Source organism: Rutidosis leptorrhynchoides, chromosome 5 (assembly GCF_046630445.1).
Source record: "Rutidosis leptorrhynchoides isolate AG116_Rl617_1_P2 chromosome 5, CSIRO_AGI_Rlap_v1, whole genome shotgun sequence".
Classification (NCBI taxonomy): Eukaryota; Viridiplantae; Streptophyta; class Magnoliopsida; order Asterales; family Asteraceae; genus Rutidosis; species Rutidosis leptorrhynchoides.
In genome coordinates this window covers 403797766-403823486 of record NC_092337.1, presented here as the reverse complement: position 1 = coordinate 403823486, position 25721 = coordinate 403797766, and the positions used below count along the sequence as shown (strand labels likewise).

The window sequence follows — 25721 nt, the reverse complement described above, 5'->3', positions numbered from 1 at the left end:
AGAATTTCTCACAAAGCATATTGCAAGACGAAATATTTACCTCTCTTCATTTATTTATGCATAATGTATTTGTATTCACATCTAAGACACTTGTAAACTAATTTGTTTAATTAATTTGGTGAGGTATGTGATGAAGTGGAAGTATGTACTGATTAGTAGTGGTGTGTTAGACCACTAATATCGGTTAGTGCTTGGATCCGTCTTTGATCCCGTGAGAGGAGCACGCCGATATTAGCATTTAGCCCTTGGTCCGTGTTTGAAGACCCGTGCTGCAAAATGTCGTTGGATGATAATTTGGATCACGGATGTCATGCAGTTTTTTGTGGTACATTTTTCTTTATTACTTGTACTCGTAAATAATTAATTAATTTAGTGGGTGTGAAAAAATGTGTGATGGGTACGTCATGGTTGTTAGCATTTAGTGGTTGGTTAGTGATGGAAAGAATGTGCTGATGTGACGCTGATGTGGCAGTCAGTGATCCCATGACGGATCCTCGTGGATAAAAGTGTTCTTATTGAAATGTGATAGGAGTAAGTGATATGACGTTAATGTGTCACTGAAAAAAATGTCAATGGTTGGAGTTGACGTTAGTTAAAAAAAAAAAAAAGTACTCCGTAAATATCAGTTGGCTGGGAAGGTTGGACCAAGACCGGTGTGTAACTAACAACATTGCAAAGACCACTCTCACCAACCCGTTCCATCTACTCACCTGACCGCCCTGACCTCCGTCACCGGTCATCCTACCCGCCGAAGAAATGGCCACCGTTCACAACGCCACCACATTTGCTACCCGCCAAATCACAAGTCCACAAACTAAATCCTCTCACTTTTCAACGGTCGTTACATTCAATGTAAATTCCGTCAAATCAAACTTTAAAAGCAACGGAAGAAGGAATTTTCTGACGGTAACGGCGGCACTTGACGGTAGCAAAGGAGTGTCTGTACCTAACTCGAATTATGTGGTGCCGTTAGATATTTCATCATCGTGTATTACTCGTCCGTTAGCTGAGATTTTGCGTGACCTAAATAAAAGGATCCCTGATAATATTATTGTCAATACTGCAAATTCCGCCTTCATCCCTTGGTACATTACCCTAATTTTTTGTTACTACTTTGTATTTATTTGTAAATTAGTTGTTTATTTGATCTGAAATTTGGTTAATGGTTTGATGATCTGTTGTATTTCTAGGTATCATGCAAACAGGATGCTAAGTTTCTATGCTCCAGGTGCGTTTGGTTAATGTATGAAGGTTTTTGCTACATTGTTGTTTGTAACTGATGCCTAATAGTTGATTTTAGGGGGAAATAGGATAATTATGAGGCGTTTCTTTCTATGGTTATGTACCTAATTGTGTGTTTTTATTCATATGAATGAGGTTGGTAGGTGTATTTTTTATTAAGTAGTTGGATTTAGTTGAATGATTGGTCTGTTTGCTTTAGGTAGGTAGGAACGGCCTTACTAGGGACGCCTATATGGATTAGTGTGTGAGACCGTGCTTTACAAACTAACGGATGGGGCGACAAGTTAAACCCTTTATTTGGGAGTAAAGAGAGGAAACATAGCGTGTCACGATAGAGGAGAGGTGAGACTTTTTGCAAAGTCGAGTTAATTTTAGACCAACGAATCCTGTGAGCAATGAAAAGGTCTTAGGTTTTAAGTGAAGGGAATCATGTACGAGTGTACATTGTCGCACTCCTCGACTTCGAAAGGTGCAAGTGGATGGAAATCTGAGTTAAATGAAGTTTTAAGAAATATTATGTAGCGGTGTCGAGGAGCCCCTCTGACCTTGAGGTCATATGTGATCAAGCATATTTTCACAGGGTTAGGGTGAACATATGCTTGAGTGCAATAATAGGGTTTAAGACAAACAAGATTCGAACATCCGACAATAGTCGTGGATAACCCACACCGAATCATGTCAATTCCGGCAGGGTGGCCTAATGTAAGTCCAACAACAAGGTTGAGTGGCCATATGACATGAAGGATTCATGGTTCGTAGAACATACCTGAAAGTCTTTGATGAACGAGATGGTTACACGAATGTTTAGTCTTCCAATGTAGTATGTTTTACGTATGCAACGTGGTAACTCTTAGGGTTTTAGAGCCATGTATTTATAGGCTAGCAATTAGGGTTTGAATAAGATTCTATCCCCATTTAATCGTAATCCATTCCATAACCAACTTGCGTTAATTAAGGAAACCGAATAAAGGTTTGATCTTATCGTTTACTTGATTGACAAGGCAAACGGAAGACCAAGTCAAAAAGGAACTCATCCAATGGTATAGGCGCATAGAAAGCGCGGCTATACCCTTGTTTCGTTATTAGCGTATAGATATTGTAGTATCTAGTAGGCAGGTTAGGACTTATACGCGTATTCCGCATAGGCATACTGATATGCATATCATTAATGGGTTCGAGTCCTGTTTAGGAAATTATTCGTGTGAAGTTATGTAGGGTGCGTGAGTTTACCGTTAAGAAAATGAAGTTTTAAGATTGTAAGCTTCCGTAGTCCTTACCATGAGTTTGTGGAAAAACTTCTGGATTAAGTTCTTAGTTGAATGAGTTACAATACATATTTAAAGTTCTTCATGAGTAGGACTTAAGAAAATCAATTATACTAAAATTGATGGCAAAGGTGTCTAGGCCTGTCTCTAAGAACTGAAAGGGTAAATGCGTTGTCGGATACTCGATTCGGTTGATTGCCTGTTCTTGTATTTGTTTTGTTTTTGTAGATGTTTGGGTGGTTTATGGTCCTTAGTGCGCTTCTTTAGGTTTTGGTTTGGTTTGTTGGATGTTTCGTTGTGCTTTCCCGGGGTCGTTTGTGGTGTTGCCAAGGCTCTTGTTTAGTTAGTGTTAGCTTGTTCGTTTTGCTACGGTTTGTTTAATGTTCTCGAGCCTTGTCGTTTTGTCTGTATCCTTGTTAGTGCCTTGTCTTTCAGATGTCGATGAAAGGACTTTGTTATATTGTCTTCGTTATTTTTTGGAAAAAGAAATTAGGGGTCATTCATAAATTTTTATAAGAACACTCCAGATTTTAGTCAAGTATCTTGGAGCATGATTGAACACGTCGCCGGTTGCAGCGTTTTGGTGACTAGTCAGTCTCGACTTTCGGAGTCCAATAAGTCGGTCAACAGTCAATAGTTCGGTTAAACACGGGAAAGGTCGGGTCATTGCCGGTTAAAAGTCGAAAATTCGGTTAAAGTCGGTCAAATCAATCAAAATTGACATAGTTTAGTGTTATTTTTTGTATTATATTAGCGGTAATAGCAGTTGTATGTACAAACTGGTCAGCGAAAGTTTTTTGGCTTAAAGTGTGTGTGTGTGTGTGTGTGTGTATATATATATATATATATATATATATATATATATATATATATATATATATATATATATATATTTAAAAGTCAACATCCGTCTTGACCCCGTCTCGACCCTTTAAGGTCCTGACCGTCTCGACCCCGTTTCACGCCTTCTTCAACCTTGTCTTGGAGAAAAGCTCGCCTCTCAACAGCAACTAATCTTGTTCTTCATTCAGGTTTATCAGTATTAGTATTTTTGTTAAGCCTAGAGGTTAAGGCAGATGCACAACTGACATTGAAAGAACTTAACCTATTATTATAATTAAAAGAAAAATATCTCTTTCTCCTTATTTGTAAGATTTCATCTGGTCTTCATTTTCACATTCATCTTTTCTCGGTAAAAATATTAATTTTACATGTAGTGTTCCTGCAGCCCACTTATAGCTTTTTGGACACACAAACATCCTGCTGATTTTTTAATCAATAACCTACCAAAGGTTCTATCTGCATTTTAGAAGTGTTAGTGAAATGGCTAATTTTTTTGGTTTCGCAATGTATCTAAGTTTGTTTGCAGCTTATAGCTTTTAGAATTCGTATTTTAAGATCAATAATAAGTCTTATGTTACGTCTATCATCTAATATATTTCAGGTTGGTGTGGAGAAATACGCGATGTTATCTTTTCAGATACTGGAAGTGTGACTGTCGTTTATCGTGTCACAGTACGTGGCTCTGATGGAGAGGTATGTTAAAATCTTTACTTCCAAGTGGACACACTGTTTCTAGCTAGACTTTTTTTAATAGGCAGACTTAAATTATTTTATTTGCATCATAGCCCTTAAAAATAGTGTTACAATCTCTATTCATGTAGTCTAAACCTTCAAAATCGTTACTTATTTACTTAATGGTAACATTCATGCAGGCATATCTTATTTTTAACCGTCTAAAATATGGCTACATTATCTATAGTACATGTAAACTACTACGTATATATTATTTTTGATAGTATCCTAGCTTTGGTTTTCGAATTTTTAACTGTACCGTTGTTGGTTGTGTGGTGCTATGTTTAATAATAGTGAAAGATTAATCATATTCGCTAGTTGACAAGCCCTACAATAAAGTCTCTTAAGAAAATAATAATAAATGAATAAGAAAGGAAGAGAGGAAAGCTTGGTATCACTTGGCATTTTCAATTTTTATGTGACACCAACGATTTTTTTTTTTTTAGAAGTATGAAATAATATGAGGCTCTTTTTCCTGAGCTTAACTTACATGTAGATCTTTATCTATTTCTTTTTCTTTTATATTTTAAAAGTAGTTTTACTTTTTACTACTTTTAAGGCTAAACTAAATTAAAGGCTTATATGTCATTTTATTGATGGAATACATTGATTGTGAAATAAACTGTACACCATCAACTAGTCATCAAAATTCTTGAATTTTTACATGAATGAAGGGAAATATGTGGTCCATCATGATGTGTGCCGTGGTATTTTTCACTTTCTGGATTTGTGAATTGTGGGTATGTGATCTTGAAAACTTACAGTTTAGACCCACAAAACAAACTATTACATAAAAGCTCATTGTCATTGTATATGACATATTTGCAAGCTCTTACTTATATTAATAGGTTTACACTTGTTTTTTTATGCAATGTTTGATGTGAAAGAGAGGGAGATTCGGGTTATATTTTTGACGGTTCAAAGTGTGCATTATTGTTTGTCAGTCTTTTATTCATAAGTTACTGATGCAGGCACACCGTGAATCAACTGGAACTGTGTCCTCAACCACAAATGGTGAGAACGTTGATCCTGTTGCTGCAGCCGAAGAGATAGCTTTTGGCAAAGCATGTGCTCGTTTTGGGCTTGGCTTGTACCTGTACCATGAAGAGTAAATGCCATACATGATTTTGTTATGCAGGATTTTTTAATAATACATCGTGAAAAATTTTCGTTTCAATTTAAGAAGTTGCGTAAACATTTTTGTGTATAGACAAGTTTCCATATTGTAGTGACATATTGGCATGTTCGGTATGGCATCACGGAATTAGCAGGACCATGAAATTGTACATTTCGAGCATTAGCATCTTTGGCTTCTGTCATAAAGATATATAGCAAATTACCAAGTAACTAAAGCTAATACGTAATCCGATCTGTACATCGTCATTACTATTAGAGTTCAAATTCAGTCTGCACATCGCCATTAGGGTGTTCAAATTCAGATATTCAAAATTACAGATACCAGATTTTAATATCCAAATTTGAATCCAAAATTTCCTATATCCAAACAAAGTCTGGTATTTTGAATATCCGGAATTAATGAAAATCAAGTTTAAACTTAGAAAAATGTGGGCATTATGAACTGAAACTTACGCTACTGAGTTCATGTATCACATATATAAAACAACAGACAACGTGCAACGAATTGGGTATTTGAATCTGGGTATCCGTATTTTCAAAGTGCAAAATAAGATCAATAACTACAACAATGGAAGAACTCACCCTTGGTCAATCATCAACATCTTGAGATCTCATGAAGGGAAGAAAACATACTGAAGGCATTTGCACAGATTTCAAATCGATGAAATGTATATATTTCCTATGTGTTAACTGTAACTAGGTAATGCAATACTACCCCAATTTACTTGAGATATCTTTGTATTTGTTTCCAGGCGCCAATATGCATTTATGTTTACATGCCTACGTATACATATACATCAGTTATACAATTCCAGCCTGCTAGCGGCTAGGCATTACAATTTCAAGTTACATAAATAATCATGCATATGCAGCATACCCCCAATGCTTTTGTTCTTTTTCTACATCATGTTTGTATTACTGTGAGATTGCTTGTGGCTTCTTATGGCTTTAAAAGTTTTGTAGCAGCATTGGTACTTATCCAAGAAGAAATTGTATCCACAAGCAAGTCAAATTCTTTTGAAAGGTCTGCACGAAGACCCGTAGAGTCTACTCCTAATGAATTGCTCACTTCTTTTGCAACGGCTTCTAATGGTGTCCCAACTGTCAAATTCGCCCAAAACTCACCACTACGGTTTACAGCATCTACCATTCCCGGTGGAACATTGGGTAAAGCCTGAGGAATACAATCAACGTATATTGGATGGTTATCTTAAGGTGACAATTTGAACCCATTTACTTATGAAATGGTTGAGTTACACTATGTTACAACCAGTATAAAAAAACTGACCCAATTTGACCCGTTAAAAGAATACCTAGCAATCCAAACCCAAAGTGCTCAATTTGGGTCTAATGGGTCTTGCATATGTTTCAAACGGGTCGAGTTGTAAAGTTTTCAGTTTTTGAGATTCGCATCCCTAAAAATTGGTCCAATGAGTTTTTCTAAAACATATTGGGTCTTAAACAAAAAATAAGAAATGGGTCGATCGGGTTCAAATCCACCAAGTCCAACAAATAGAGATGGGTCCAACGGGTCATGTATATGAGTCGAATGGGTCGAGCTGTAAAATTTTGAATTTTAGTTGCACTATGTAATTTTCCAAAATAAAATAAAAAATAATACAATAATAAAAATAATAAAATAATAAAATGATTAAAAAAATATAAAACTAAAATTTCATTGAACAAAATGGTTCTCGACCCGGCCCAACCCGTTTGGGTCTCGACCCACTCAGACCCAACCAGGGTCTCGACCCAACCCGTTTACCCATTTATATTCTGACCCGTTTCGACCCAAACCCATTCGGGTCTCGACCCGACCCGACCCGTTTGCCAGGCATAGTTAAGAGTAATATTATACCTGCTGTAAGGGTAGTCCATGGTCCCCAGGCAGTGAACGAATTGACATATCAAGAACTGAACTAATGGCAGCCTCTGAGCTAAGGACCTGAGCTAAGACAGATGTTTCATCGATTGTATCATCTTTGAACTTAACTAGGAGGTTCCTTGAGATTCCATAGTATGACTTTATCTTGACAAATAAATCAACAGTAACATTAGACTTCAGATGAATAATATCTATATACGCATACAATAATAGCAGATATACATAATTACATACCAGTCTTCGAGTTTCTTCTGGTTTTGGAGAGAAATTCTCTCTTCCATTAACTAAGTCCATGTACAAAGGAGGAAGTTGCTCCACCAGAGGTATAACTTGCTTCATAATCGGAGGGCTTAGGTTCTCTAAATTTTTCATAGTCATCTCTGCCTACAAAATAAAAAATAAATCTAATAATATAGCATAAAAATAAATTCTTGGATAAGGTCTAAAGTAATAATTCTTACCCCAAAACGGATTGTTGGTGATGATGCAATCTGTGAGAGGATTGGTCCAAGACTTTGAAACATAGGTAGAAGAACAGGTGAAAATAATGGGACCGCCAGGCTGGCATCCTGAAATATCAGTACAAAAACTACTCACTGGATAAATAGTGAATAAGTAGTCATTTGCCATTCAAATGAGTCCTATAATAACACATAAAAACAATATAGACATGGTATGCGAAATGAATAAGTACCTTGTTGTTGAACGCCATATATATGTTACCACACCTCTGTACAGCATACCTAGATCCTGATTAAGAAAATGCTGGCTGGTCATTATCGGACATTCAGACCTAAAAATAACTTCTCGAAACCTAAAATTTAAGGGAAAAAAGAAAAATATACCAATTAAAAGGTGAATGACGGATCCTAGAGAATGTCCAATGCCAAAAGATGGAAGATCGTGCACCTATATATACACCAACATCAATTCAGCACAAAATAACAGAAAGAGGCTGCACATGAAGGGGTCTTTACATAAAAAGGTGTCAACTTGAGTGCTATACAGCTATCTCTGTTTTTGATAACAACGTAAATTTTGCTCATAAAAAGGTAAGCAAATTTGGAAAGTTTCGATCCATGGTAAGCTTTATTCTTTATCAAAAGGAAAAACGGTTTTCTGATCATCTGCCACATTACAGATTTCCTTAATTAAAATTATTATAATGTTTGAGAAAAATTATTGAAATTACTGAAAGTTTGGGATAATTGTATGGATGAAAAACTGAACATCAGAATATACACCCACACAAATACCGATCAAAGTTGGTTTCCCCTTTTAATACAATAATCATTATCCAAACGAAAAAAAACTCTGGAGATTACAGTTTAAAGCTCACTGTTTCGTGTAGAGACCTAAGACACCTGTCGAATTTGAACTGAACTTCATCTGCAATGAAGAAGTAATCAAAGCCGCTAGCATACGGTGTTGCTATCACCAGTATACCCCTAGGCAACACAATACGAAATTTTATTTCTGGATAAGGTAAATCTTGTTTACATAATCCTCTTACTAGGATAAGCCGACAACATTTGTATAAAGTCGTATAAAATTCATATAGATACATAAGATCACTTACTTCTCTGAAAGGCGCTCCAGAAATAAACGATATGTGAGCTGAGGAGCCGCTCCAACAAAAATGCCACCAACAAAATGCACAACAGCCATTGGCTTTGAGTTTTTCGGTCTCAACACCCAAGCTCCCTGATATTGCACAAATTACAGCAAAAAGAAATATATTGAATCCCAAATAGACCTCAATATATTTATCAGTACAGATCACCATTTCTAACTGCAGTTAAATATAACAGACAAAGGTTAAAAAGATCAACAAAGAACACTTATAAGATGAATTATACCTCAACTTCTTGCCAGTCTGTTGAACTACTCCACCCACCCTGAGATTGTCGCACAGTCTCTGTAAGTAATCTACAGAACGCACGAGACTTGTATCGATATCAGTACACATTTAACACATGACACGAAACAAACAACTCATTAGAAATGTAAACATATATCTTTTTAATTTAAATCTAGGTTGCATTTCTATTAAAGAAACTGATATGACAGACTACTTCACTACCTCTCGATCTCGCCGTAAAGCTGTATTCCAGTTCGTTCCGGACGATTATTGTCTTGTGAACTATTCGAATTTTGACATATAACCTTCAACCTACTGACTTTACCATATCTTACAGATGACTGATGATGATGATGATGACGATGATGAATATCACACAACCGTATCTGAGTCGTACACAATTTAGACTCAAATTGTGGACAAAAACCAAATCGAGGTATCCACAACGAACTAGCCATGCCTATGAGCAATCAGCATCAATTCAATAGCATATATAACATCAATCTCAAATATATACAAGAATAACACGTAAGTTTTTCACATGTATTATATAATTCGAGGATTTAATTATAAGGTAGTAAGAGTGCAACTAATAATAATTTGATTGATTCAATCAGTTATAGAGTTTGTAGTAAGTTAGGGTTAGAAATCACCTAAAATTAGGGGAAATCGAGAAGTGAACCTGCTACTGAAAAGTAATCACTCGAAGCATCGGCCGTCGATGCCGTTGAGATTAGAAGATGTAGTCAGAAACGGATATCTTTAGCACTGTAATAATAATAATTAAATACGGAGTAATAATTAGATTTATTACTTGATTAATAATTTATAAATATAAATTTGTGTGTGTTTAGACTTTAGAGTAGTTCCTAAAATGAGCCGTGCATGCAACACCTTCTATAAAAGATACGGAATACTGGAGTATTTTTTCTAAGGCGATATAACGTGTAACGTGGTTCCAAATCAGTTAGAACGTAATTATCGACGTGTTAAACCAGTCACATGGAATATAATAATAATAATAATAATAAAACAGTCTGCTGGGTTGCAGACCAAGCTCCTACGTCATGCGGGTATTGTTGGTCTTGGTCGTGCTTTTGAAGATGCATTGGGTCTGTTTAATAAAACGGTTGGGTTTGATATTTTAGGTAATCCGAGTGAGGTCGCTGCCCCAATACTCATGAAGAAATTGGCAGATGTTTATTTCACAAAGGTTACCGCTTCTGCAGAATCCACTTTTTCGTTATCTCCCCGACAATCGGCCTTATGAAAATCACAGCAGGGTGATCACACCTCTGCTTGGCTAAGGGCAGTCCCTATTTTGGGGTTGGGTCAGACGATGAACGCAAAGACTTACCGATATGTGTTGTGCTACCGGTTGGGTGTTCCATTGTTCTCTATCTCGACGGCATGCTCTGCCTGTTCAAGGGTTTTTACTGGGGATATTTTCGGGGATCACGCGGTGTCTTGTGCTGGTATGGTGGGTATTAAGCATCGACATAATGTTGTTCGGGATTCCCTTGTTGATGTTTGTTATCGATCTGGGATTTCAGCAAGAAAGGAGGTTGACATTGGGTTGTCTGGAGGGAACGACAGGGCCCTCAGACCTGCAGATGTGTTAATTTATTTCTGGGAGTGTGGTCGCGATGTTTGTGTTGACTTGACAGGGTCTTCTCCTTTGACACAGTCTGGGCTTTCTGACTTTGTCCCTGGACGTGCTGTGGTTGATGCGGCTCGTCGGAAGCGGGTCAAGTACGAATCTAGCTGTCAGGCGATTGGTTATGTTTCATTCCTTTCTCATTTTCTTCCCTTGGGGAATTAGAGAAGGAGGCTGTTTCTTTACTAAAGCGGGTGCAGAAGAGTTCGATGGCGCAAGATATTGGTGCCGGTGCTGCTACTCATATTTTTACTAGGATAGGTTTTGCTATTGCTAGAGGTGTGGGGGCCCAGATTGTCTCTAGGCTTCCCACTAATTTTTTGTAAGTTTTAAAACTTTTAAGTTTATAATAATAATAATAATAATAATAATAATAATAATAATAATAATAATAATAATAATAATAATAATAATAATAATAATAATGAGAATTAGCCATTTAATATCTTGTGAACTAATCGAGACCAAAATTGTCCGCTCCAACTGCTCTTTCACATTCTAAAGAGCAAAATTGACTTGTTGAACGCAAATGAATGAGAATAATTTGCCTAATACTAAATCATCAAATTTTCATAAAAACTATAGTAAGACTTATCAATAATAACTAAAAATTTAATTTTTTCGTAAAAAAATTGATTTTTTTCATAATAATTTGATTTTTTTTCCACCAATCTAAAATGAATTTCACTTATCAAACAACTCATATACATCACTAATTATAGTTTCTTAAAAAGAAATTTTTTTTATGATTGGTCCTCAAAGTTTGTACCAGAAATCAAAAGGGGACTAAAGTTTAAATTGATCATGGTTGGTCTCAAGTTTTAAAAATTGTACACGAATAGTCCCACGATTTAACTAAAGTTAATACCATTCAGTTAGTACTTAGTACTTTAGTAGTAAATGTTATAATGTAAACAACCGTGGCTAAACAGAATTTAACGACAAAAGATAAACAAGAAACAAAGCTACAGCTTCTTTTCTTTTATTCCACTAAAATATAATAATATCAATCAACTGAATAATAATAATTCATCGATGACCTTTTAAATAGCTAAACAAAAGATAACAAAAAGATAAGAAGTAATATTTAAATTTCAAACTAGACTCCAATTCTAATTAGTCTCTATTTTCCTTTGCTCCATGTACGTCCACATGCATTTCCAAATTATTTTGCAATTCCAATTCAAACAATATTAATTTAGCCCATCACGTTTCAACTCATGCCACATGCGAAGCCTAGTTAAACCCGGAACCCATTTCGTAGAACCTCCCGGATCAAACGGATATGCATCATGTTAGGTTCTTACTTTATCCAAAGAAGAAGAAGGCTTGATAGCGTTCAATGGATCGAATTCACATGGGTTGAACCTCGTATCCATTGCAATCATTCAAACACACTTTCATCGAATCTAACCCACATCCTGCAAGTTCCAAAAACTTATTTATAAACTCTCGATCTTTATTAGTTACATTTTTTGTCCTTTTTTTTCGGTTTTTGTAAAGTGCTCATATATGTTTTTATTGCATATGATGAAGATAATTGATTGTGTTTGAGGTGTACTGGTCAAACGGTTCAGTGATCTGAATTATATTACGGAGCATATTTTCTTTTCCTCAACCTAATAGTGGAAGGTTTGAATTCTACTTTTCTTTGGCCGATTTATCAACAAGTATATGGTTGACCATTGGTTAGAACAAAACCGTTGTGCAGCATTATGTTTAATTAAAGATTCAGAAGCACTAATTTAACAGCAATGATATACCTAGATTGACGAGGTCTATTTGGTGGTGGTGGTGCTATGCCTTCTGTTAAGTCAAACAATAGTAGGGTAGAAATGGGAATATATAATTTATATTGTGTATGAATTAGTAACGAGTGTGTTATAATCAGTCCCCTTAACTGGATGGTATTAACTTTAGTTTAATCGTGGGGTCATTCTTTAGTTTGATTGTGGATCATTCGAATACAATTTTAAAAACTGTGAAACCAACCATAATCGATTTAAAGTTTAGATCCCCGCTTGATTGTTGGTATAACGTTGAGGACCAACCATGATATTTTTTCTTTCTTAAATAAATCCATTATAAACAAAAACTATTCTTAAACTAAAAATAAAGGTTAAACGGATTATATATATTATATAAAACAATTATAGTTTCTTATATAAAAACATTAAAAAACTTTATATATTAGCACATTGAATCACATTGAGATAAAAATAGTTCCTTGGTTTCATTCTCCATTTACAAAAGCCCAAACAGAATACAAGTATCCCTGAATATCCTCCTTCAACGTAGACTTGCAGCACAGTTGTTACAAAGGAAGAGTATACAATTATGTTTAACTAATTCCTTCATATTGAGATGCTAAAAGCAACTATTCTGTTACTAGAGATACCTTAACACACTTTATTACTTTTATAGAAGATTAGACATTTCAATTGAAACGTCTCTTATCAAATTCCAAGCCCTAACACCTCCACACCACCACTCACTGCCACCAACAGTGCAATGCTCATGTTTTCGCACATTAGTAAGTTCGGGCACACACGAGAATCGTTGTACTTAATTTTCAAGAGAAAGTCTTTTACGTACGATAAGGGAAAAGAATTTCAACAACACTATAACAAGTTACATTTGATCACAATTACCATCTTCTTTGCACATGTTTCCATAGCAGCCTAAAACACAAAGAAACCTACATTATCTTTTTTCTAACATGAACTAGAAATGTGTAAATGACATAAGACAGCAATTTCAACGTCACTCTACCTTATAAAAGAAGATATGATCAACATCCACCTATAGATATACATAATGCACATTTTGAGTAAAAAAAGTTGTATACTAAATATTCATCTGAGTCTTATCATCCATCTTACTATCTTAGTAAGAGGGAACAACTATACTCCACATTGCACATTCGTCAGCATCTATAAGTTTCACCTATCAAATGATATCAACAACCTTTATTAGCGAAATAACGAAAAATCAAGTGGAACTATAGAAATAGCTTATTAGGAAACTCAACATACTAAAGATTCATCATCAATCAAAAAAAGAAAAAGTTCCTTTTAGCTAAAATAAAATCAAAGACGCATGGCTTATTAAAGAAAATATAAATTGCTTTTTTATATAAACTTTTTTAAAAAAGTCAAAGAAATGGTTAAAGAAAATATCATAACTCATTTTATATAAACTTTTAAAATCTTGTAATTTGAATGCAAAATGACGCAAATGATACTAAGGAACATGGATTAAGCTATAAACATGACAAAGTTCTCTTTTCCTAATTAACATTATTAACGAACTATTACTATGAGTGCACTACGTAATAAAAAATAGTAATAGGAGCGAACCAAGTATAACGAAATTACTTGAAGGAGTAAATGTGATCACAGTCATTGTCATTCATCGTCGGTGGTGTTTGCATCATCTTCGTTACCGGCCATATTAGATAAACGATCTTTTTCCCTATATACTTTGAAAACCAACCACATACAATGCAATAACAATATTAATGAGATGCTAAATACTCAACACATCCAATTTCTCTTGTATGTAGTAATAAGTCTGCTACAGAATCAAAATTCCAATGAGCTTCCTTTCTCAAAAACTTGCATACATCAAAATCCCAATCAAAATTAGTTAGATTTATAACTATTTTAAAATGTGAAATTATTAACATCGTGACATACACATTATATATTTATATAACAACACTATATCCTCATTCCTCACACTTGCTATATTTTTTTGTAACAAATGAGAGTATATACTATTACTAAAGATGTGAATATGTAACTATATCTGCACAATTATCCCAACTCAAAACTACAAACACAAATTATCTGCTAAAAAATTATAAAATGTAAACAATTAATTATTTTTCACTAAACCAGTCTCTATTTACAATAAAACTTACCTTAATCAGCAAGAGAATTACAAACGTTTGATGACTAAAAAGCCCTCCAAATTTGAAATAGCCTTGATCTCCTGTATCCAAGTATGAGACGTTTGAAGTTACAAAAAACAATAAATAATGCATTGCAAATAGAATTTACAGTAACAATTAACAATATTGTACTATAATTTCTCTATCATAATATCTGCCATCTTAAAGGATATTCCATTATGGACTTTCATCAAACAACTGGTGTGCACCAGAATTGGGTCTGTAAAGTAGCTATAATTCCATTACAAAATTAGTTAATCATTTTACTACAATGATTATAAAAATAAAAATCAAAAGGCCAAACCCTAACATATTCAACTGTTAGCTTAATCTAAAACCAAAACACCGACAGAGTTCTCGCATCTTCTCAAGGAAGAAACGATCGAGTGAATGTGTGTTCAAGTCGTAAAGGATTTGGATTAAAGATAGTAAGTGCTCTTTAGTGTATGAACAGATGAAGTTTAGATGATAAAATGCAGTGATAGGATAAGTTGAGACGAAAATCGTTGTATTCAATTTTCAAGAGAGTGTCTTTTACGTACGATAAGAGAAAGGACTTTCGTTCTTTCGACAGCACCATAACAAGTAAAAATGATTTTCATTCTTTCAACAACAACACTATAACAAGTAACATTTACTTGAGAGTAAAAGAGATTGCTTCTTGAGATTTAACAACTCGGTGAAATCAAGACATCCAAAAATCCAGAACCAATGACTAGTTACTATAATACATTTCAAGTTGTACATAAAACACGTCTAAACTTTGATGATCCGGTTGCACATCATGTTGCATCATTGGGAGCAGCAGACGGGGCTGATTCTGTAGCAGGTGTCTGCTGGCCCGAGGTTGAAATTTGAGCCCTGAATTCAGACAGTCGATATTGGTAATAGGCATGATAGGAGTCAGAACCATTCAAAAAGCCATAATTGGGATCCCCAGCAATCCAGCATGGGTAAAATTGATTATTTGCTCATATTCAGCCCCATTTTTTGCCACAAACCTTGCGATTTTGTCTATAAGCGCTCTGGGACCAAACCTACCACCAGATGGTGGTATTGGGAAGGGCAATTCTGTAGCAGGAGTCTGTTGGCTCGAGGTTGCATTTTGAGCCCTGAATTTAGACAGTCGGTGTTGGTAATAGGCATGATACGAGTCAGAAGCATTCAAAAAGCTGAAATCAGGATCCCCAGCATGGGTTATATGTATTCTTTGCTCATATTCAGCCTCATTTTGTGCCACAAACCTTGCGGTTTTGTCTATAATGGCTCTGAGACCAAAACCACCACCACCAGATGGTGGTATTGGGAAGGGCAATTGGCTCGAGGTTGCATTTTGAGCCCTGAATTCAGAGAGTCGATGTTGGTAATAGGCATGATACGAGTCAGAAGCATTCAAAAAGTTGAATTTGGGATACCCAGCATAGGTAATCTTTATTCTTTGCTCATATTCAGCACCATCTTTTGCCACAAACTTGCGATTTTGTCTATAAAGGCTCTGGGACTAAAACTACCACCAGATGGTGGTACTGGGAAGGGCAATTCTGGCAATGAATCCACCATTTTTTCGAAAATATGCTTCAAATTCTACAGTAGTTAGTTACTCCAAACGGATCTAGTTTGCCGAATTCCAAAAGTTACCCTACAAAGAAACAGAAACTGTCAAAAGTGGCTTCAAATTCTACAGTAATCAAATAGTAAGGATGAAAGTAATGCAAGTCCACAAAAGTTCCATCGGTACTTGTAAGTTCACAAAGAAACAAGTTCCCCTCGTTGATTTGCAAAACGTTACAAATAAGAGAAGAAGAAGAAGAAGAAGAAACCTAGGTTTCAATAATCGCTTTTGACCTAACCATCCCATCAAGTAACGATTGTTATACAAAAAATTGGGGAGATATGTTACCTTTATCGTAAATCCGAATGCGGGAGAATTAATCGTCTAACTGCACGTATATAAATAGGGTTAGTAGCGAATGTTTGAACGGGCTTTATTTCTCGACTTTTGACTTATCGGGCCTTGCTTCACAAGTTAAATGCAAATTCGGGACTTTATTCGCATTGATGAAAAACAAAAATATTTTATTAACTTTGACATTAAAAATTAAAAATAGGGAGTAATTAACGAAAGTGATTCCTTGTCTGTCAATCGAAAATTAATGACAAAAAAATCTCGTACCCTATATCGGATTTCGATTGACGCGTAAAAAAAATCTCGTACTTTAGAACAGATTCGGGAAGTGCGGATTACGCGTCCGTCAAAAGGTTAAAGGGATGGCTTATGTCGGGATTTAGTTTGTGATAAAACAGACTAAAGTTGGTTGTCCATGCTTGAGGTGTGTCACACCTCCTGAGTAGTGCGCCACACCATATAACGTGAAACGAACCTTTAGGTAACAGAAAGTTTTGGTGAGTTAAGGTGCGCCGCACCCCTCGTTGTAAATGCGTCGCACCGTATACTTGGAAAAGGGAGAGGTGTGGGCGCACCACTCCAATGGTGCCCCGCAGCACACTGCTGGTTACCCAGAAAAGTTGCAAGTTTTCATGTACGAGTTACAGTTATTCACAGATGGTTGTCATGGTGCGCCGCACCTGAGGGTGGTGCGCCGCACTAGACATGGAGCATTTAGCTACTGACTTTGAAGTGTCTTTTCTAAGCTTTAAGGTCTGCTACATTTCTTCATTTGGTCCGACGCAATCATCACTGGTCCGTCGCACCTAACATTCTTTAAAAAAAAAAGATTGCCGTTTTTCTGAAACTAAGTTTAAGATGTTTCAAGGCTACAACCCAGCTAACTCTTCGGTTTACATATAATACCTTAATGGATGGAGGGAAACAAGGGAAAAAGACATCAACATAGTATGTTCGGCACGATTCATAATATTCACCTAAATCAAAATGTAAATTAAGACAATCAAAAAGTTCATGAAAACATAAAAAACACAAACCGTTGCACTACAAAGTATGTTTGGGTTCAAAAGACATCAACATAGTATGTTCGGCTACCCTGGTTTTGCTAATTTGGAGATGGAGAAACAAATTAATACACAAAGATCAAGGGAATCGAAGCTCTGTAGTCAAAGAAAATACTCCGGCCAGTTTAATACTATTATCTCATCTAAGGTGTTCACGCAGAGGCCGCAAGTTCTCAACTGTGGAAGGATAACCCAAGGAAAGTGATATTGTAAGGATTATAATGCAGATGTTTCGGTTTGATCAAATTTGATCAACGCCCATATTTGCTTTCTTTGTAATAGAAACTGTTATGTTATGTGATGCAGTTTGGTTTTGGGTCAAAGTCCGCTGCTGGTGGGCTTCTGGTTTGTATCTTGGTGTAATCTTATTCTTGGTTGCAATAAAAATCTTAACTTTTCAAAAAAACAAACTATTACACAACCAAACATATAAACAAAAACATATAAACAACATATGACTGGTGGACCTGTTGGGCTGCACATTGTTGTTTTGGTTTGCCGATTTGGCTTTTAATTAAAAAAAAAAAAAAAAAAAACATATAAACAAAAACAACACATATAAACATAGAAACCACCACACAATTAAAAGTAACTAAGTTAAACGAAGACAGTAGACTAAGGAATTATATTTATTTATATTGTTCATAAAGTACAATCGATATCTAGGACATAAACTACTAATAGCAATAGGCAATAGCAATACAAAATAAATACAATCACTCCATTTCTATGCTTTTGAAACGGGTTCTTTAATCGAACAAAAATACAACTTATAGTACGTGAGAAGCACGTCAACAAATACCTGTATAAAGAGCAGTGTTTTCTAAATCATGGTTTGAAATAATTGAAGAAATTCTTGTTTAATTTAAAACTGAATTTATGGTTCTATCTACAAAATGATTGAGCTAACGGTCACAGCTCTTTAGCAATTGATGGACCAGTCATAGTCCTGGTAAGCAACATGCACAGGACCACCATCACTTGAAAGATGTGACAATAGGCCAGCCTTGGTTGCATCCAAGTAACCACTAATCCACTTTAAGATCTCCTTCTCGTTCCCAAAATCGGCACTAAACCTGAAACAAATAACACAATCTTACTGAATGATCTCGCGTTGAATGGTTCATAATCTGAATGATTCAAAGTCTTTTAATAAAGTTGGTTCTGAATGAAAATAGTTTGTTTGATAATCATTTTGAATGTCGATATGAATTTGGTAAAATTACCCTATTAACGTGTTAAATGAATAAAAAATTCAATATATTTGTTTGTTAAATGATGTGGACATGATTTAAGAAGGATATTCAATAAAAATTTAGGTACTTAATGATTAAGAGAGTGTTTCAACACTGAATGGTTCAACACTGAATGCTGAACCATTCAGCATCATATGTCATTAAAATGTTAGAAACAAACACGTTGAATGTTGATTGGATGAGCATTCAGCGTTGAACCATTCAATTAAGAGGTTAACAAACATGCCCTTAGTCACTGCGTCTGTAAACTAAATTAATGTCTTAAGTGGTTAACGTTTTTGGCTCACCATTTGAAGATTCGAGTGAGGTGTACTGTTCTCTTGGCAAGATCTACTTGAATCCCGTCCCTCTGTAGAAACTCTCGGGCAGCAAACCTTAGTTCAGATTCAATCGCTCGGGGAGTGAAAAATCTAACGGGTGGACATGATTTCGACCCGTTGCAGATACCAAAATGAATCAATGGGTTGACCTGGGGAAAAGCTAACTGTAGAAGGAAAATAAAACAGTGTAGTTTTAACATCCGGAATCATGGAAACTAGACTACCATTAGTAAGGGATAGTTATGAATAGGTTGACTCTAATTATGTTACATCTCTAATGGCTTAAAATGTAAGGGTATGTTTGGTAAGAAGCTTTTTGGACCTTATAACTTTTATGAAAAAACTTTTATCTAATAAATAGCTTCGTTTAATTAGAAGAGTTTGAAGCTGGAAGCTACTAGAACTAGCGATTGAGAAATAACTCCTACCTTTTTGTCAGTTTACTATTTTTTCCAGCTACTTTGTCAAACACCTAAATACATCTAAAAAGCTAACTACCAGCTACTAGCTACCACCTAACAACTACTCCGTACTAGTTAGCTAATTTTACCAAACATACCCTAATAATAAAAGCAAGATAAGCTAAAAAGAAGACGCCAAACACGTTGGAGGTCACTAATTGTCATTTTTAACGTTAAAACCTCCTATATCATATTTTAAAATTTTAAATGTTGTTATTGATATTGAGGCGATATGATTTAATGTAATCATACTTGAGTTAATAATTTAAACTTTTGGGCACAAATAGTTCCGTTCAACCGACCTTTTCAACCCATATCAAAAAATTGACCCATTGGGAGCCTGTGTTGACCTGTTTTTCAACACAGACGTGTCCACTTTTCCCTCCAGAAACAATAAGCATAAAATGAAAATTTGTAAAACTCTTACCTCTAAACGCTTGTCACCAGAACCAAAGGGTTTTGTAAATGTATAAGGTGCTCTTCGGTTATTTCTAAGAACGCCATTTACAATTGTCGTAAGTGAATACGGATAGCCTCCAATAACATATACAAAATCAGTATTAAAATTTCTCCTTTCAATTACTGCGGTCCCAGGATGTCCAATACTAATAACAGCATGAATGACCATTGCGTTGTGTAGGTTTAGAAAGAACGCAAGCCTCTCAGAAACAGAGAGAGTTGATATATCCACTCTTTGAAGTTCTTGCATTAGATTCACATATCTGTAAAATAATTCAATAAATTCGATCATTTGAATCTACGAAGTTTATCATTTGTCAATTGTTAGATTTATTTGATACCTCCTGAATTCTTCGCTGTTGCTGATACCCAAATAATCAAGATGGCAACCATCTTCAGATGCGTAGGATTCGAGTATTGCTGACATTATTTTGGCGAGTCTTTGGCTGATTGCAGTGGCAGATTTTGGCTCAAGATCATTTGTAGAAACCCTGAAGTTATAGCATTGAGGAATGAAAGGTTCGTGTTCAAGAAACCGATAATAATGGTTTCCATCTTCGAATTCATTTTCCCTGTATGCACATAAAGCATGGTCAATAGCTGCACTACTTATACAGTAATACACCCTTCGTCTCTAACTAGAGGTAACAGGGATTGATTATGTTTAAGATAAAAAAATAAAGGACTACAAATGTAAATTGTTACATTAAATCTTGCCTTTGTTACACCGAATATAGGTGTTGCTAACAAACATATTTGTTGTGTGTCAAGTAAGTAATTATCAGTCCTTACATTCACAAATCAAGTTTACATTTGCATCAATAATTTGTAAGGCCAAGATTTAAACACAATTTCTTGCCTCCTAATCATTTATATTTACCAATACTTATATACTTTTCGAGGTTTTTATTATACAATTAAAATACATCGCGTCCCATTTGACTCCAATCCTTTGAAGGCTTGAAGCTATTCATTATATGTTCTACGATATTGACTTATCAGAATCAGCTCATTTACACGTAAATGGGTCAATATTGCTGGCCTTAGTTTGAACATAAACTTAAAAGGAACATTAGGATTTTACCCGAAAACATGATGAATAAAGTGTCGTCTGGCTAGCTGCTTCCCCATCTCTACAGCCTAATGCCAACAATTACATTACATTACAATTGAGTTAATAAAAAACTTACTACATGTACAAACCAATCTTGGTAGTAAAAATAATGCGTGTGGAATGAGTGAATGACCATAATAGTAAATCTACTTCAAGCACACTGCCAACTTTATTTGCAGTAATGCGTACAGCCGTAAATACTGTCATAATAACAAGCCTTGTGTGGCATTAGATAAACATTCTACTAGACTAACTTTGTCTACATAATTTATTTTTGAAGCATTGTGACAAGTTCAGTTAAAACAGTGGTCTAGATTCTAACCGGGAACCCAGGCCCGGTAACTGAGCTTATTTACTGTTAAAATATTGAAGACAAGATGTATATATAATATATAGACTGTTTGCAATTTTCAAGGAAGCACATGATCCAGCAGCATGGCAACAAGTCATTATACATGCTGCATATAAAGAATCAATTGGGCAGTAAACCATGTGTCATCAATGATGACTTTAATGCCTTTTTGAAAATCCCTCAACTATTTACGGTATTTACCAAAATTTAGTTTAAACTAAACAAATTCACTAATCCCAAAACATCTTACAAGTTTCATACATCATACAAAAATATTTACAACTCTATCGCTTTCAATTTCATTTGAATTTGAATTCTATAGTTGAAAAAATAACAATCGTCATCAAAACATACATTTCAAGTAGTGATATATGCAAAAAAGATTATTCATATATCACATGCTGAGTAGTTTTTACGATATTTGTTTGTACCAACTTCCTAGTAACCAAAACTTGATATCTTTCATTCAATTAATTTTAGTTTTATTAATTCTAATATATATATTAAATAATATTATTTCAAAATTAAATTTAAAAGTCAAATCAAACAACAAAAGTCAAAGGAACAAGTCAACCACGTTACCTTCTTCCTCCCACAATCAAACTGCTGAATCAAAACCTCCACCATCTCCGTCGCCAAGAAACAATTCTTCACAATCTTCATCTTTATCAACTTATCCTGAATCGGTAAACGTTGCCGCAACACTCTAACCGCCGTAATCATCTCATCCATCGTTTCCTCTTCCGGTTCATCAAAACCGTAAACCGGAACGGCCGGCGCATCATCCGGACACTTCCGGCTCAACAATTCCTTCATCCGTTCCTCTAACAAACCGCAATTTCTTAACGAATTTAACGCCACAAGTCCGCCAAACAATTTCTCGTTGAAAAATATCTGAGGAACAGCAGAGCTTCCTGACCGTTCGATCAGTTCCTTCTCTCTAGATGTATACACGTCAATATTAATCTCCACGTACCGTAAATTTCGGTCTCTGAAATATGATCTAACGGCCGTTGAGTCACGGCAGTTAGACCGCGAAAAAAACGTGATTCGTCCTTTGAACTGATCAATTTCATTTTTTTCGTTTTTTAGGTTTACTGTAACTTTGAGACCTGATAGATTAAACTCCGTTACGTTTGATACCTTTTGTTTATTAAAAACGACGTCGTTATTGTTACTGTTACCGTTACCGTTATCGTCAATTAATAACGATAATCGTTTTGTTATGGCCGCTGATAAGCTACTACTCTTTTCTCTGAAAAATTTTCCAATTGCTGGAACGGCGGTTTCCGGTGAAGAGTTTGATCGTGTAATTGACCGTGGAGATTTCGATTCCGTTAATCCCGGCGGTGCTTCCGGCCGTGGAAGCTGTGGATTCGGCGGAAACACCGTGGTCTGTTGAACGACACTGTTATCTAATGTCGGTTCACAGATCTCATCAGAACTACCTCCGTCACTGTTACTGGAATCATCAACAGATGAACTATCAGCATCATAATCAACTTTCTGTTCTGTTTTCCGATCACCGGGATGATCGCCGTTTTTTTCGAGTTTGTTGTTACTTTCGTTATTAAACAACTCAGGTGATTGAGGTTTAACGTGAATATCAGTATCAATAGTGGCTGTTATTTGCCCCATTTTTTAGGAAAATGATGAAATGGAGAAATGAATTTGAAAGTGGCGATGATAACGGAGGGAAATATAAAGGAGGGCTGGTCAACAGAAAGAGGTGGAAAGGGACAAATATGACCGGCGGGGTCCGGCGACGGGGTCAGGGTATTACGTAGTTACTCCGTATTATAGAGATATATACTTGGTATATCTATAGGTGGCGTAGTTTTGGTGGTTTTAATTTTTAATCTTCATTTGCTTAATTAATTTAAATAATCTGATATGGAATTAATATATCCAAATCTCTTATTTGAATAAATAAATACTCCGTATTAAATCATCTTTTTTCAAAATACGTGATAGGATTGTATCATATATCCCCTTCCTAAACAACAAATAACGTATTTCCACAAACTACTTATTATCATATATACCCATCTTTAACTTTTAAATCTCTCAAATTTACCCATTTCCTTAATTTAATTATTTAATTTTAATATTAATTATTAATTATAATCATTAAACATAAGCCTATATTTTACTCTGTATCGTAATAAAATCAAATTTCTAACATTTCTTTAAATCTAGTTTTCACAACCAATTCCATTAAAAATAAAATTCCATTAGAAACAAATACTCTATGCTGTACTAAACCCTGATTTCTTCATCATCATATCATCTCATATACGGAGTACTAATTAATTACAGTCAACACCTATGATTCACAATCTCTTACTCACCCTTTTAGTAATCAAATTCAAATATTCAAATTCAAATATTAAATAATAAGAAATTATGCTTGAGAACGCGTTTCGTGGTACAAATATTGGTGGGAGGTCAACGATTGAAAAACGGATATGGCAAGCAATTGAATGGGTAACGGGATATAGCATTTGGAAAAATAGAAACTTAAAAGTTTTCTCAAACGACAATTGGGCGACACCAAAGATAATCAATGAAATTCAAACTCAATCATTCGAGTGGATTAAAAACCGTTCTAACTTGCTATACATTGGTTGGCAACAATGGTTACTTCATCCGAGTAGTCTAAGTTTTCCTCAAGTTCACAATCTTGATCCGGGTTAAAAAGTCCTTGTGTATTAGTACCGAATCATTGTAAATGTATATGTATATAGTTTGTGTATAGTGGGTGCTGTATGAAAGTATATAGTGTGTGTGTTTTGTGAAGCTATATGCTTCAAGAGATTGTAAACTGTTGTGAGTATTATAATACAAAATTTGGCTTTTCAAAAAAAAAAAAAGAAAAAAAAAAAAAGAAAAGAAATTATGCTTTAAAGTAGATGATTTTCCCATCTTAATATCGGTAGCCACTTGAGATACTAATTGATACTCCGTAAAAGTGAAGCTAAAAATGAGATAAACACCACACGTGAATCTCTTACCAATTAGGCCACATGCAATCGTTAGTTTCTTTCACATTCAATTTACCCGTCACATCAGCGTCACATCAGCACAAACCATTTAACATTTCTTTCACATTCCTTTCAATAAACACCTACAATCATAAACTTCATCACCCCACTTTACCTATTTTTTATTTTTATGTAAAACTTAAAATATAAATAACATTTATAAACTAAAAAAAAATACGAATTACATTAAAAATAATAAAAAAGCCGATTACATAAATTAATAAAAATACGCTTACATTAAAAGTAAACTACGAATAAAAAAAACGAGTACAAAAAAAAACACGATTACATAAAAAAAGACTAGTACATAAACTAAATACCGATTAATCGGTATAATAACCATCCGCACTACCATCGGTTTCGTGAGGAAGATTGTCCCAAATAGGTTTGGTATACAACACGACATTTGTGGATTTGATTATTGCGGTTCCGAGTAGCCACACCCATTTATCGTTATCCTAAAGCCACTCGAAGACCTTGTTCTCGGGATTCCAGTATGCAAACTGCGAAATCTCATTGCAGTGCGCGTTTCGCCTTAAATAATCAAAAATTTCGTCAACTCGAAACCAACTGACCGTAACATCTACATAATCGACCCGCCCACCGACGTAGCGGTCCATGTCATCGGAAAACAAACCGCCGCCGTGAATCTCGAACGTAACAATGTTTAGGGTAACCATTTTTGTGTATAAAAATTTGAGAGTGAAATAGGTTGGAAAAATAAAAATTGAGAGTGAAATGGATTTGAAAGTGTAAAAATTTGAGAGTGTAATGGTGTATATGTATATGAAATGGGTTGGAAAAATAAAAAAAAAATAAAATAAAAATAAAAATCTACTAGCCGTTGCAAAAAAGAAAAGAAAAAGAAAAAAATTAAATAGGACGTGGGCCCCACAAATCGAACGTTAGAAGGGTGAGGGGAGTGGCTGGCGGGACCTGTGGCGGTTTGGTGGTGGTGGGGGTGACACGGGTGGCGGCAGGTGGCGGTGGCTCTCACGAGCCATTGCGTGTGGCCTTAATGTGACTTTGTTATTGTATTCATTCATGTCACTAGCACACGTACCATACTTAAGTTTATTGGGGTCCATTATAAATCATCTAAGTCCCAAAGTTGCGTCGTATTACGATGGTTACGAGGATGAAAAGAGAACCTGCAACAACCAACGTT

The 25721-nt window shown here is 35.2% G+C and overlaps 3 protein-coding genes across 5 annotated transcripts; 1 reads left to right on the top strand and 2 right to left on the bottom strand.

The window, feature by feature from the left end:
* Positions 1-648: 648 nt before the first annotated feature.
* LOC139850270 (DNA repair RAD52-like protein 2, chloroplastic) lies at positions 649-5389 on the top strand. Its single transcript, XM_071839855.1, has 4 exons — positions 649-1085; positions 1191-1228; positions 3952-4043; positions 5054-5389. The coding sequence occupies exons 1-4, from the start codon at positions 757-759 to the stop codon at positions 5192-5194; spliced, it is 600 nt and encodes a 199-aa protein (XP_071695956.1). The 5' UTR covers positions 649-756; the 3' UTR covers positions 5195-5389.
* A 479-nt stretch (positions 5390-5868) lies between these two features.
* Positions 5869-9810, bottom strand: LOC139847248 (uncharacterized). 2 transcript variants are annotated; one of them, XM_071836909.1, is made up of 11 exons: positions 9619-9810; positions 9188-9425; positions 8964-9033; positions 8684-8808; positions 8444-8552; positions 7950-8013; positions 7799-7854; positions 7566-7673; positions 7339-7488; positions 7078-7248; positions 5869-6393 (listed from the first exon to the last, which is right to left on the bottom strand). In XM_071836909.1, exons 2-11 carry the CDS (start codon positions 9421-9423, stop codon positions 6160-6162), a joined length of 1323 nt encoding a protein of 440 aa, XP_071693010.1. In that variant the 5' UTR covers positions 9424-9425; positions 9619-9810; the 3' UTR covers positions 5869-6159. The 2 variants fall into 2 exon arrangements, with proteins under 2 accessions (XP_071693010.1, XP_071693011.1); XM_071836910.1 differs by having other exon boundaries at positions 9648-9808.
* Positions 9811-18194: 8384 nt separating this feature from the next.
* LOC139847185 (uncharacterized) lies at positions 18195-23169 on the bottom strand. 2 transcript variants are annotated; one of them, XM_071836817.1, is made up of 6 exons: positions 22092-23169; positions 21128-21183; positions 20385-20615; positions 20012-20306; positions 19091-19287; positions 18195-18623 (listed from the first exon to the last, which is right to left on the bottom strand). In XM_071836817.1, the coding sequence occupies exons 1-6, from the start codon at positions 23145-23147 to the stop codon at positions 18470-18472; spliced, it is 1989 nt and encodes a 662-aa protein (XP_071692918.1). In that variant the 5' UTR covers positions 23148-23169; the 3' UTR covers positions 18195-18469. The 2 variants fall into 2 exon arrangements, with proteins under 2 accessions (XP_071692918.1, XP_071692919.1); XM_071836818.1 differs by lacking the exon at positions 19091-19287 and having other exon boundaries at positions 18487-18623.
* Between the last annotated feature and the right edge of the window lie 2552 nt (positions 23170-25721).